This window comes from Orbicella faveolata, unplaced genomic scaffold (assembly GCF_042242905.1).
Source record: "Orbicella faveolata isolate gen_17 unplaced genomic scaffold, um_ofav_v1 contig_25, whole genome shotgun sequence".
Classification (NCBI taxonomy): Eukaryota; Metazoa; Cnidaria; class Anthozoa; order Scleractinia; family Merulinidae; genus Orbicella; species Orbicella faveolata.
Genome location: NW_028301553.1, coordinates 7,159,459 through 7,174,269, shown reverse-complemented (window position 1 = coordinate 7,174,269; position 14,811 = coordinate 7,159,459). Strand labels below are relative to the sequence as shown.

At 39.8% G+C, this 14,811-nt stretch overlaps 2 protein-coding genes across 2 annotated transcripts; both read left to right on the top strand.

The window, feature by feature from the left end:
* The first annotated feature begins 24 nt into the window (after nt 1–24).
* On the top strand, nt 25–1,683 carry LOC110044196 (potassium voltage-gated channel subfamily A member 1-like). The gene has a single exon (XM_020749701.2). It carries the CDS (start codon nt 331–333, stop codon nt 1,597–1,599), a length of 1,269 nt encoding a protein of 422 aa, XP_020605360.2. The 5' UTR covers nt 25–330; the 3' UTR covers nt 1,600–1,683.
* Nucleotides 1,684–10,993: 9,310 nt separating this feature from the next.
* Nucleotides 10,994–14,082, top strand: LOC110044203 (potassium voltage-gated channel subfamily A member 1-like). The gene has a single exon (XM_020749710.2). The coding sequence runs from the start codon at nt 11,442–11,444 to the stop codon at nt 12,591–12,593; it is 1,152 nt and encodes a 383-aa protein (XP_020605369.1). The 5' UTR covers nt 10,994–11,441; the 3' UTR covers nt 12,594–14,082.
* The last annotated feature ends 729 nt before the right edge of the window (nt 14,083–14,811 follow it).

The following is a 14,811-nucleotide window of genomic DNA, read 5'->3' as shown; positions in this document are numbered from 1 at the left end:
CCATATTTCATTAAATTACTTATCACTTCGTCTCTCTCCTTTTCTCGATATTCAAAACAATCGTGCAGCTGCATTCAAGCTAAGAGTGACTGTCAAGACCATTTTAACTTATAAACAAGGCCTTGCGTACCATTTGAAAATGGCGAATCGTTGACGAGAAATCGAACTTTGGGCACCGCAAAAAGTGGGTCACAATTGACGTGATGAATGCGGCGGCAAACAAATTTCTACAGGTACAATCGGGGTTTGTTTTTATCCATAAATTACAAGCTTCGAAAGTGGCTTGCTCAGTGGGTTTCGTAAATTCCTTCGCCGAGACAACGAACATGAATGTATAAAATGGACGAGCGTGTTGTGATCAACGTCAGCGGGATGACATTTGAAACGAAAGAAAAAACGCTTCGTCGTTTTCCAGACACTCTTCTCGGTAGCCCCTCGAGAAGGAAACAATATTACAATCCTACCGTTCAGGAATATTTCTTTAATCGCCACAGAGTGGCTTTCGAATCGATTCTATTTTATTACCAATCAGGTGGTAGGCTCATATGGCCTGACGACATTCCAGCCAGCGTGTTTACGGAGGAAGTTGAGTTTTTTCAACTGGGAGAGCAAGCTCTGAAGAGTGTAGCAAAATGCTTGTATCAAGATCGACGGCGTCAGCATGTTATTCCCCAATGGACATTTCAAACTCGAGTGTGGAACTTGTTCGAACATCCCGATACATCCAATTTTGCACGAGTCATTTCCTTGTTTTCTATATTCATGATTGCCACATCAGTCATAATATCTTGCCTCGAAACTTTGCCTAGCTTTAGAGGAGCCAAAGAATGCGACCCTAAAGTGAATGTCAGATGCAACGACACAACAGCCCAGAAAGACGGAGAAAACGTAATGCTGACCTGCAATACGGCCGAGTTGAGCGAGGAACTGGAAAACTGTACCTACAAGACCTTGGAAGTTTTTATAGTTCTGGAAACTATTTGTTACTCCTGGTTCTTAATTGAATATCTGGTGCGCTTCGCATCGGCTCCGAACCGTTTCCATTTCCTTCTATCGCCTCTAAACTTTGTAGATCTCCTAGCCATTATACCGTTTTTCACCATTTTAATCGGAGGGAATCGTCGCCTGGTATCTCTGGCAGTTCTCCGAATCGCGCGACTTCTACGAATATTTCGCATTTTGAAACTAACCCGTTACTCGCGCGGATTAAAAGTAATGATGTTTACCGTTCGCGAGAGCCTAAGCGAGCTAGAAATGATGATGTTATTTATGTTTATGATAATTATTCTGTCCTCGAGTGCGGTGTTCTACACAGATCTAGGAATGGACGGAAGTCACTTTTCCAGCATTCCCGACGCATTCTGGTGGAGTTTAACAACTGTAAGTACAGTGGGCTACGGCGATTATTACCCGATAACTGGGTTTGGAAAAGTTGTTGGCGGTATCTGCGCGGTCTTTGGTGTGTTAGCGTTTTCTTTGCCGGTCATGGCCTTCGCGAAAAATTTTAACGCTTATCTGAAGGGTGAACCGATTCGAAAACACATCGAAAATACGAGACGATCTCCCACGAAAAGAATAACTAGTGACTTATCTGGTTAATGTTAAAAAAATTCCTCGTCTGTACGCTAAATGAAGAAAACCCTCTTCTACTTTTTAATGTATTAAAATTCAATTCAAGTCTTATCGAGTGAAATTCTTCAGTTGTGCCGAATGTCTAGTATTGCCACAGTAAATTGTGAATTCTTGAAAGCATTTCCGAAGATAGAATAGTATGAATCTTTGCGTGGGTTGACCGCGAGATAAAATTCACAATGCTTTATCGATGGAAATAACTTTTTCGCCGCTATCAGTCCTTAATTATTCTTCTATTCCGTGCAGATCTTTTTCACTAGCGCATCATTATCCTCGTCTTTTAGATATCAAAAAAAGTCCGCCACTGAGACATCTTTAAAATCTGTTAACTTCATTTTGCTTGCTTTGTGTAGTTCTTTTATCATAATAACCTGCTCCCGTTTCAATAAGCAACATTTCAAGTGTCGCTCCACGATATACATAACGGTTTCCAAAACAACTCTCAGGAAAAAAAGGTTTCGTCTGCAATTGGACTCAAAAAGACACATTGTTATAACAAAAGAAAATTGGCGACGGTAGTCCTGACAACTTCTTTTGCCTAGCAATCTTGGAGCCTCTATTTATACTCAAATTAAACCACTGCTAACAAGCGAGCTCAGGGTACTGACAAGATGGTAATTCTTCATAAAATTAATTGCTGACTTTTAATGACTCATCGGAAAGCAAGATATTGAATAGAACATTTGTATTACATTGTAGGAGAAACTCATTGGGATTGCTCGTTAATGCCAGACTGAAAACTCCGTTTAACGAAGAAAACGATAAATAAGTTAAAACTTTAATGTGTGTTCCATGTAGGAAGCCTTCAGCTCGAGCACGGACGAAGCTAGACGACTTTGAGAGCACTTTACTACTTACCTGCTCCAAGTTCTCACTGATGATAAAATATGCATGTTCAAGAATAAGTCCGTATTTTATGGCGTCAACCTTTGTTTAACCTTGAGGCGTTTTAGCCAATCACAAGTAAAATACGAGGAGCATATTATGAATTTTGAATTTAGAGGTCTTCGACTCTTTATGCCTGGAGAAAGGATTAAGTTAGAATGATATTCCTCTGCAAGAGCTTTGGCGGTGATACTGAAACAGATCGGCATCTGTAGACACCCACGGCGTCGTATGAATATCATTTTATCACGTTGCGACAAACATATTCTGGAATAATCACAGTTTGTACTTTTGCAATTAAATCTTAATATTCAAGTTCTGTCTGACGCGGTGATAAAATACCGCAATTTCTATATCTCGTAATAAATACCAAGGAGAAAGCTGTTGGAAACAACCACATTTTAATTTTTAGCTTATTAAAGTCAAACGACTATATTACGGCTTAGACCACCTAAAATATTGCATAAGCAGTTCAATTTTGGACCATTTAGAGTTGCCCATTGTTTTACGTTGTACAGCGTGAAGTTGAAAATTATCTTCCCAGTTTGCTTTCGACACTTTTTCCGCTTCCTATCACGATTTCTAAATGAAGAATAATTTACGGATATTGTGTAGTTCTTTTTCAGTTATTTAGTCGTGCAATAACACTCTTATTGACCAAGCTTGCCCCTGGGACCGTGGGATAGTGAGAGAATATCAACCCTCGGTATTTTCGATTTTTCTGATCTGTGGACTTCAGTGGAGTCCATTCGCGTTGTCAAGACCCGAGAAATTAATATTTCTATTTATTATATGGCTGTGTCTCAGAAGGACTGGGAACTACAGAATTCACGAATTTGATTGGCTGAAATCGATGTTGACCGCGGTCTAGATTTTCCCATCTAGAGCGGCATCTAGACCGGTTTCATTTTGCGTTGAAAAAGTAGCAAACTAAAATACAAAAATGTTCACCATTTTCTTTTATTTTCTTCTCAATCATTTATGGAAGTGCCAAAAAGCCTGATGACAAAAAAAAAAGTAAAGAGGACGAGCAAATTTCGGCAGGTTTAAGTTAAGCTCATCGCCGTTCGCAAGCAAAATGTCAGGAAACCAGTTACATTAAAAGAATTAAAGTTTTCTTCTTTGCCATATAATAAACATCTTATTAACCGAGCTAAGTCGGTCTGTATGGAAGAATCGTGACCTCGATCGTGTGTACAGACCTCGGTCAAGATTCTCCTATACAGACCTCCAGCTCGGTTAATAAGAGCTAAATATAGCGTGTCAAAAATAAATGGTAATTTATCTTCTCTTCCAACAGAACTAGCTTCTATATTCTTAATTTTCTCAAAGCTTACTTCTACGCAGTGTTTATAACTGATAACATATCACAGTCTGCCCTACTGACAAGGAAACGGCAGGTTTTAAAGTGGTGATGATAATTTTTTTCATTCTTAGCGGAGATCATTTCCGAAATTTCTTTGCAATATAAGCTGATTTTCTGGAAAAAAAATCATTTTCACTTTCAGTTTAATTTATTATCAATCAGCTAAGGCCCAGTCCGCACTAAGCCGGAGGAAAATTTAAACAGAGGTTTCACTGTACTCTGAAAACGCATCAGATATTTTCCGGTTACATTACGCCGGAAGAATTTAAAAACGCACCAATCACGGGTCATTTTGGATTTGTGTTTGAGGAAACCTGGGTCAGGGAAATCACATGACTATCGTGACGTGATCGATTTCGAAAAGCTCCGTTTTCAAACTGTTTTCCGCCCTCAAGAAAACGAAAAGCCGGCGTTTTCAAATTCCTCCAGTTTGAAGAGCGTTTTCGAAAAGCTCCGTTTTCGTGACAGATTAGTGTGGAGGGTAGGCCTAACTGTAGAAATAAAGCTGCGTTTTCAAACTTCTTCGGCGCAGTGTGGACGCTGCCTACGATCATAGTCTTTTGCAATCAGTTACCTGGCTAACGTCATGCATATAATTCTTCTCCTTTTTCGTTCATTTTTAGTTGGATATTTTTTACCTCCCTAATACGGATGGACAATAGCTGTCAAAATGACCGACACCGAACGATCTTTGAGTTCTTCCCCTGAGCCTCAAAACTTTTGTTCTTGAAAATTTACCCATCGATACATATCATATTGAAACGAAAATTCAGGTCTGGCTATATACTTAAAAAAAGTATCGACCAAAGAAACTTCGTTGCTGTTAACGTGTATAACCTGCTTAGTTTACTAGTTTAGGGAGTAGAAAAATGTCAAAAGGGATTATAGCAAATACTACTCAATTAATTAACTAAAAATCCAAGAAAAATTTGTAAAAGGTTTAAAATTTCACCAGAATTCCAATTTGTATTTCAAAAACTCGTTCCACTGACCCTTGCAATCCTGTATGTTATGAAAATACGCGCGCGAAGAAATAACTGTCGGCTTTATATATTCAGAATTTACTTCTAGGCAAAGGTTACACGGATTTTATAAAAAAAGTTACATTCTTGTGTGACTAAATTGCTCATTTGATCAGGCTCAAAGTTTCATGTGTTCACCGATCCAGTAACACGGAACCCTTTTCCAGGCTCTTTGGTAAGATGAAGAATACAAAAGCAAAAACCGACACAACGTAGAATGATCTTTTGAAGGTGTACTATATTTCAGCTGGCCAAACCAGCCTTCTTCAGGTACAATGGAAGATTTTACATTGGTGCGTGTTTTTATGTAGCCGATATTTACGTAATACCGGAAATACGCAAAAGTAATTGATAGTGTAAATTGAAGATAAGCATACGGTAAAATAAAATAACATGACAAAAGAACATAATAAAAGAAAACAAATGGAAACAATTAATATGTTTCTTCGCGGATGTTCAGACCATTAGGATCAATTGTTCTGCCTTTTTGAATTAAAAAAGCTTCCCTGGCCTTACGGATAGAGTCTCGGTAAGAAACGATTTTTTCGATGGGGATTAATTGCATGTCGTTAGCATTGTGGTTAGGAGAGGACTGGAAATGTTCGGCGGCTGTAGTAGGTTTAGATTTGTTGTTAGGGTTATCTATGGTACGGTGGTGTTCATTAAATCGGTCTTTTAATCGTCGTTTCGTCTCTCCTATGTATTGTAAATTACAGCGGTTACATTGAATCATGTAGATGAGGTTTTTAGTGTCACAGGTCAGGTTGGATTTTATGGCGCGCGTTTCCCCGGTAGAAAAGAAGGTATATGTAGTAAGTCCGTGAGAAATGTAGGGACAAGTAGCACAGTTTTTGCCACAACGGAAAGAACCAGAAGGTAGTTGGGGATTAGAAGAATTAGAAGAGAGTTTAGCTGTAACTAGTAAGTCACGAAGGTTAGGGGAGCGTCTGAAGGCTACAACAAGCAAATGCTGAAAAACGTTTTTGCAGCGGTTAGAAGAGAGCAACAAATTGTAATGTTTTTTAATGATGTTAGAGATGCGAGGGAGTGATGGATTGAAGGTAGTTATAAATGGTATACGTTTAGGTTTGTTGACGTCTTTGGTTTGTAACGAGAGTCTGCTGGGGATGTCGGCGGCTCGTCGTATTTGTTTGGTGACGAAATTACGGTTGTAACCTCGTTTAAGGAGGTAAGTGATAAGTTGAGCCGCGCGAGTATTAAACGTGGCATCGGTAGCACAGATACGTCGTAAGCGGAGTGCTAGACTGAAAGGAATGGCTTTTTTAGTATGTCAGGGATGACAAGATGAATAGAGTAGATGTTGGTGTTTGTCTGTAGGTTTGGTGTAGAGGTCAGTAGATATACTACCGTCGTTCGTCAAAGAGACACTAACGTCAAGAAAAGGTACGTTAGTAGAAGAGTGTGAACTGGTGAATTTAATGGTGGAGTGAATGTTGTTAAGATAATCGATGAAAATTTTTAGGTTGTCTGGACCTTCGGTCCAGATCATAAAAATATCATCGATGTATCGTAGCCAAGTGTGGGGTTGAAATGGGGCATTTTCCAAAACGTTAGCTTCGAAATAACCTAGAAAAAGGTTAGCATAAGAGGGGGCCATTTTAGTACCCATGGCGGTGCCATGGATTTGAAGATAGTGGTTATCATTAAATGAGAAATTATTCATGGTGAGAATCATGCGAATGAGGTCACAGAGTGTGCCAGTAGGAATGGTATTGTGAGAGGAGGTATGTAAAAAATGCTCACAAGCATTAATACCTTCATTATGTGGGATATTAGTATATAATGATGAAACATCAAGTGTAACTAGTAAGGAATTAGCGGGTAAATTACCGATGGTAAGGAAGTCGTTAGTGTCTTTAACAAAGGATGGCAGTTTATGAACTAAAGGTTGAAGGTGGTAGTCAACGAAGTGGGATATGCGTTCAGTGGGATGGCTAGTAGATGAAACAATAGGGCGTCCTGGATTACCCGGTTTATGTATTTTGGGTAGAATGTAAAATCGGCCTGGTTTAACGTCAGACTGTATAAGGTATTGTTTGGTTTTGTCGTTTACGAGTTTGTCCTTGTGCATTCTGTTAACGTAAAAGGTGACACGTTTTTGTATGTCGGCAGTTATGTCTTCGTTTAAGCGTTGGTAGAATTTGGTGTCAGTAAGTTCAAGTGTCTGTTGCATTCGTCGATGTACCCAGTTTTGTCTATAACAACAGTACCAGAACCTTTGTCAGCGGGTTTTATAATTATATCTTGTCGTTGTTTAAGTTGGCGTATGGCTTGTCGTTCTGTAGCGGTAAGGTTATCATGAATAGTGTTGGGTTTACCTGTGGTTATGTCAAGTTTAACAGCGTCTAAAAAGGTGTTTAGGGCTCGTTCTCTGTCGTTGGGGGGGTTCCAAATACTTTTGTTATGGAAAGGAGTGTCGTGTTCGTTACCTGTGGGGGTATTGCTGTTTTCGTCAAAAAAATACTCGGCTAGTCGCATGCGTCGTGAAAAATCGTAAATGTCGGCTGAAACTTCTGACCAGTTGATATGTCGTGGTGTAGGGCAGAATGTGAGTCCACGTGAAAGGACAGATATCTCGTCGGTAGATAAAAAGCAACTGGAAAGATTAATGACAGAAGAATGATCTAGCTGGATGTTGACAGGTTTGGTTTTGCGGCGAGAACGCTTGCGTGTGACAGTTGAGTTGGAGGCGTTATGTGTAACATTAGATGGTATGTCATTATCACTGGCATTAGGGTTGTTGACCTGTTGATTGAGGTTATTATCGGTGAAATTGTGGTCAATAATACCGCGGAAGCGAGCGGTCTTTTTGGCCGATTAGATCACTATTGATCCAACGTATACCAGCAGGATCATCGTTCCGGTTGCTTGTTTAAACATTTTATAGTCTTTGGTAAGCCCCGCGCTCAGCCGAGAGAGAATGAGTACGCCTGAGCCCGAACAAGGCTGGTTTGGATGTGTGTTCCCTGTTTCCTTTTTTTTTCTTTTTTCTTTTTGCCTTCATTCTGTTTATTTTGCCTATTTACTTGACGCGTATAACTTACTTGCCTTTTTACTTACTGATAGTGTCTTGGCAACAGTATTAAATGCATGTTTTTGCTTTGAGATCTGATTGGCTAATTGGTCCTTATTGGGGAAGGGACTGCACGCTAACTCGGTTGTTCCCATGTAGATCAACAGCGCGGGAAAAGATAACAATTTGCATGACGTTGAATGAAAACTCATAGATTTGAAGACGTTTTTTTTTAGCTAGTTTCCATCATGTAAAATCTTGCAACATCGTGCAAACTCGAATTGGCCCGACAACAGGCCAACCAGCGAAGACTGTCCACGGCGAATTTTAGCACGCCAAGTTGATGATATCTCGAAGATTTCGACTCGAAAAGAAACAAACGGTATTAGGAAGCTTAAGCAAACCACGACGACGACGGCAACGAGAATGACACCAAACAAGAGATTTAAACTGCGCAGTCTCAGCACCCTAATGTTTATAAACATTATAAGTGCTCACTCGATGGACTTGAATCCGAATCGATGTTATTCGGTACGAACCACATACCTTATCTTTGAGGCTTTTCAAATTCTTTTCCAACAGTTTCATTGATTTTTATAGCTGCGAAGTTGTTTCATCAAGTGATATGAGAGAGAATGAAGCATGAAGCTTCGACCGCTTCGCATCCATAATGTCGGTTGTTTTTAAACTTTGAATTTACTTCGTGTAAGTAGTCGCGAAATGTTTACATTTTGTGATGTCTTACATAAGACAAAACAAAAAACGCAAACAAACTTTCGAGAATGCGCAGTGCGGACTGGAAATCATTTTTAATGAGCAAAACAATAGCTGTGCACGTGCGTGTACGTGGGTGCTTTGTACATTTCTTTGCCGTCTTTGCACAGCAACAACGTGAAATGACTGAGTTCTGTGTAGTCCGAGGAACGCGAACCACGATGGCTAATTTTTCGTATTATCCATTTGGAACTGATCGCTGTCATTGCATATTTATCCTTACCACGTTTTAAGAGCCATTGGCGTACTGAACAGATCTAGACAATTACGAATTTCGTTGTTTTGACTAGGTGTCATCCTTGGCGTGGCCGTCGTTGTTACCTAACCTCCCTATTGAGGAAGACATTCTCTGATAAAAAAGAAAAAAACAAAACATCCGTTCATTACCTCACGCTTCATAGAAGTTTTGGCGATATCGCACTCAGGTAGCGTCCACTCTAAGCTGGAAGAAACGCAGCTTTATTTTTACGGCTAGGCCTACCGTCCACACTAACCCGTCACGAAAACGGAGCTTTCCGAAAACGCTCTTCAAACCGGAAGAATTTGAAAACGCCGGATTTTCGTTTTCGTGTGGACGGAAAACATTTTGAAGACGGAGCTTTTTGGAAAACACGACTTCACAATAATCATGTGGCTCCATGTGATTTTCGTGACCAAGTTTTCCTCGAACACAAATCCAAAATGACTGGTTATTGTGGCGTTTTAAAATTCCTCCGGCGTAGTGTCGGCGGAAAAAAGTTTATGCGTTTTCAGAGTTAAACCTCCGGTCCTAAATTCTCCGGCGTAGCAGTGCATGTGGGCCTCGAGGGGATCACGCTGAAGTTGCAGCTGGTTACCGTCAGTACGGATACCTTCTCATTTCTATGACTTATATATGTTAATACAGTTGTTATGAGTTGTGTTATTGCAGGCAGCGACAGGCCTTACAATTTAGGACTCAAACATGTAGGCGCATAGGTACATTCAGTTGAACCAGAAGGGTAACATCCCTTTATTGAGAAAATGTAGACTGTTCGAAACAGTTTTTTTTTATATATCATGAATAGGTTACTCAGACGACACTTTATTTTCATAAACATCAAACCCCCGATCAAAACGTTACCATACTGAGGTAACAACCTGTCAATCTTTCGTTTTCATATTGCATATGGTACGCAATATGAACAGTTTTAGCCTTTTATCTAAAGTAAGGTTTTCTGTTCAACAATTACCCACTGAGAAAATAAGGGATGTGTATACGTGCAGTGAAAGCCGTGAGTTTTGTGCTCACTAAATAGCTAGACAGGGATTATTTCAGCGAGGACAAAATAAACAGGAAATTGCAGGAGATTCCGAAACCAATTCTGAATGCGGAATTTTACTTGACTGTTTACGCGCTTTGGGGAACTAAAAACAAAATCGCACACGTTCTCACTTTGTTTCCCTCTACAGCCATATTTACGAATGAAAACGTTAAATTACCTTATTTTACTTAACATAATACTTTTATCTGACAGCCAAGTAAGCGTCGGAAACACTGAATTTGTTTTCAGTTGAAAATGTTTGCGTAAAAGCGTACTTGCTTTCTGCTTGTAATCCACTTCACTGCAAGACAAAATCGAACGAGGTTTGATGCTTAAGCCTTAGAGTCAATTTTAAACACTTTCACGATAAAGCACTACGCTTAAAAATTTGCTTTTGAATAGTTCTAAGTCCCCCCACTAATTATTATTTCATGAACAAGTTAGCAGCTTTAATTATTGAAACATCTGGAACGGTGGGGAGTAAACGAAACAAGCGTTAACGTTGTGTGTATTTTTTTCGGCAGGAATTCATCGATCTTAGTGTTAGCGTTTTTGGTCTCTTCGCAAGAAATATTAGTGACGCACCCCTTGTTGTTACTTCTTCCAACAAAGACAGAGCCAAGATTTATTAACGGTTTGGTCTCAGTTTAAATTGTGGCGTGATGCAAATGAGCAGAAAATAACTTAGAGTTTTTCATATACGATGTCTATTGATTATCGTTAAATTATCAGCAAACCCAGCATTAATATTTTGCGCAGACTATTTATCATGAACAAAAGTGACGTAAATAAACAACTACTGCATTTAATTTTTGTCATTTTGAGCTAATATATAAAAAGTGATTTATCTTTTGCATGCACCATGAGTGGAAATAATGAATAATTCGAAAAAGATCTTTAAAAAAACATCCATGTTTGGTTTTCGACCTGATAAATATTCCTTTTAAGAACACTCACGTAGCGATAAGTCATATATTTATTCCAATGTTGGTAATTGTCGCGGCAGACACACAGCGCCAGTATTATTCACAGAATTTAATAATATTTGGTCACTTTGTCGGCTTTTTTAATGTTAAACTTCGCTTAAGAGATGAGATCGCGCGTCAGAAATTGTAAATAATTGATTGTTTTTCATGCCAACTATTCGTCTTTATTGACGTTTTAATTCAAACTCTTACTGAAGAAAAATTTGCCACAAGTGTGCACGCCATGAAAGGTAGACATGCATCGCCAATTGATGGACACAGCGGCTGAAAAACAGATGAGATAAAGTGTTGAGACATTTCGTGAAATTAACAGGAACATCTTGGACGTCTGTTGTGGCAGATCAAGAGAGGCACAACCATGGCAGATCTTCAAAGTGCTTTTAAACAGCCTGTGCAATATATTTAACAGTGTAGAACGCTTCCCACATGCTGGACTGAAGGAATATAAATGAATCAAACATGCCTGCTTCAAATGGTTGTTCGATAATATCACAACCCAGTAAACCTATCAATGACCGCGTGAGGATCAATGTTAGTGGCACAATGTTCGAAACGTTAGAAGAAACCTTATCGAGGTTTCCAGATACACTTTTAGGCTGCCCTAAAAAGCGCGTTCAGTATTTTGACGCCAAACAAGATGAATACTTTTTTAACCGAAACAGACTGGCTTTTGATGCAATTCTTTTTTATTATCAGTCGTATGGAAGGCTCGTAAGACCTGACGTGGTTCCGGAGAATGTTTTTATTGAGGAAGTGCGCTTCTTTCAGATACGAAGCAATTACACGTCAACCAGGGATAAGATCGAGAGGGCTCTTCTAGACAAAGATGAAGATCTACCTCAGAATGTAATACAACGCAAGGTCTGGTTGTTGTTTTCTCACCCAGAATCATCTTATCCAGCTAAAGTTCTGGCCGTTTTGTCAGTCGTCATAATCCTTCTTTCAGTTATCATACCATGTTTTGAGTCATCGGGGGAGCTTGCAGTCAACAATGATGTCTTTTTCTCGTCGCTTGAAATGGCTTGCTATGTGTGGTTTACGTTTGAATTAGCGGTTCGTCTTTCCAGCGCGCCGGATAAACTTCGATTTTTTCGCTCAGCACTTAACATTGTGGATATAGTCAGCGTGGCACCATACTACGTTCTACTGACAGTGCAAGGTACACGCGCGCCGCTTTCTGTTCTCCGCGCCGCGAGAATGCTACGCGTTTTACGTATTTTCAAACTCACGCGTTACTCTAGCGGCATGCGCATTTTGTTTTTCACGTTCGCTACGAGCATGAAAGAGTTGGGAATGTTTTTGATTTTCATTTCCATAAGTGTTGTGGTATCGTCAAGCGCGGCATTTTACGCGGAAGCAGGTTGCGGAAACAACTGCGCATTTCTAAGCATCCCCGACGCGTTTTGGTGGGCAGTGAATACGATTACCACCGTTGGCTACGGAGATCAGTATCCTTTAACCGCCAGTGGCAAAATGGTGGGTTGTCTCTTGACTGTGTTTGGTGTATTGATCATTGCTCTTCCCGTCTTTCTTTTTGTGGCGAATTTCAACAAAGTCATGAATGCGAACTTGGCGGCAGTCGATAAAGGAAAAAAAAGCCAGTTTAAGTAACATTTCGTTCCTAACAAGCACTGAATTGGCTTTTTCCATTCGAACGTTTTTGAAAAACACGCGAAATTTTTATTAAAGAGAACGTCTGTGAAGCTTTTGTTAGAATAACTTTTTAATTATAATGTTTTGCTCCGACTGACAGGTGTGCGTAAAACGTTTCCAATAAATAAATACATCCTGCTATTGACTGCTTTCTCCCAATGACAGAAATGTTCAATAACCATTACCATCAAAGCCTTCCGCTAAATGGCTTTATCTGCCCATGCAAACAAGCTGACTGTTATTTATTTTCTCAGTGATCGATGGTGACTTTTCTCAGTCATGGATTGAGCTCCGGGCTAAACTAGCCACATCTTCTATGCTCGCCCCAGATTCTACTCGGCATTCGAATCCAGTCGAGCGGCTGGATGGAATATCGCGGCCATCTTTTAAAATTTGATCGATAGTCGAGGGCAACCTGAGGACTAGATTTTGAAGGATTGTGGGAAATATGTACAAATGCGTGATTTTCTTTAGTTTGTAAAGTTTTCCTCACAACTTGGAGACCTTCAAAACCTAAACAGGCTAGTTAACACAGTCGATCAAAATTCACTGGGCGTCATACCAAACTAAGAAGTTAGATCTTAACGCATATTCATGGCCTGTAAACATCTGAATCATAACATAATCAAAATTAATTTTACACTTAGCGCCAGCCAGTTGATGCACGTTAATAATATGATACACAAATAATCATGGGACAGATGCATATAAAGCTAATTTCAAGGTGGAACAACTTGGTATTTCGGTATGACTTAAGGTGGCTGAACACAGTTTTTGATAACTGTGTTTCATTCACCTTTTTCTCTAAAACCCTTGATCTCTCGGTCGCCAAAAATGGTAGCAAGCAAGTTAACAACACAAACTTTGGTTTTTTGATGGTTGAGCTGACGTGGGTGCCGTTGCCATGGCAACATGAATAAGAATAAAAAGGCCTTTAAAATCGGTTTTGTTTATTTGTAGAAAATCTAGTCATTAGATTTTCTTTATAATTTGCATGCAACAAACTTGTAACGATCCTCACAAGTTAACACCATTTTGCTAATAATTTAACAGAGAGATTTTTAATTACCCTTTGTTGAAGGTTTACTGGAATATCTAGAATTTCCTTTGTTAAAGTTCAATTATTTTCAATACTCCAGTTACTTACTTCCTAAAGTATTTTCGTGCCAAATTTCGTGAAATTCTAATGAGCCGTATTTCCAAGGGTGCAATTTTTCATTCAATCGCAATTTTTTTGACTTACTACGCATGCGCTGCATTTAACTGGGTTCTTTCGGTAACAAAGAAAAAGCTGAGAATTGTTGGGTTCTTTGCATCGTTATCTTTTCTGACATATCTTTGTGATAAAAGACTAAAGCCATCAACACACTGCGTTCAGTCACGGTTATAGGGAAAAATAGCACAGATAGTGCGGGTGTTGAGTAAATAAAATGATCGCTCTATTGACGGTATGTTTGTTTTTTGCAATCCTTGTGCGCGCGCTGGATTGCATCAGCAAAAGCGCGCGCGAAAACTGTGTTCGCCACCTTAACAGTAGTGATTTCGAAATGCATAGGCAAGCAAAAATAACGATAAAAACCGACGTTTTGGTGTCATGACGCCATTGTCGAGGTGATTGCGTTCGAGAGTAACGAGGGCACATATTAATTTAAATGGAATTCACGTTGATACAATTTAGGCACCCTATCTAAGGATTACACCGGGAACACGATACCAACAGGGGCAAAAATAATACCCTATTTAAGGATCGGAAACCTTAAAACCGTACCGTATCCTGCGGCACATACCTAAATAGTAATATATGGAGGAAACAATCCGGGATGCACTTTCGCATGAATGGAGTCTCATTGTAGATTGTCCCACCCCCGGGCCTCCCCCATAGTAATATGGATAGTAATATGGCCGACACCAGCAGACATCTTGAAACAGGATGGGGAACTTGGGCAACATACATGTTATGCACAATGTTGCAAAATGTTGCGACCGTTTGGCGGGGCCTTGACTGGGCAACTTTGAATTTCGTGACGAGACCCCTCAATGGACATCTACTTGTTGCCCTGTCGACATGACAACTTACTCCGGCACTCTCTCAATCCTCTTCAAGCCCTGGGGCACATAAGGCCATGTAGTTTTCAAAAGCACTTAGTGTTTTACGGGAGAGGGTTGTCAGCCCTGC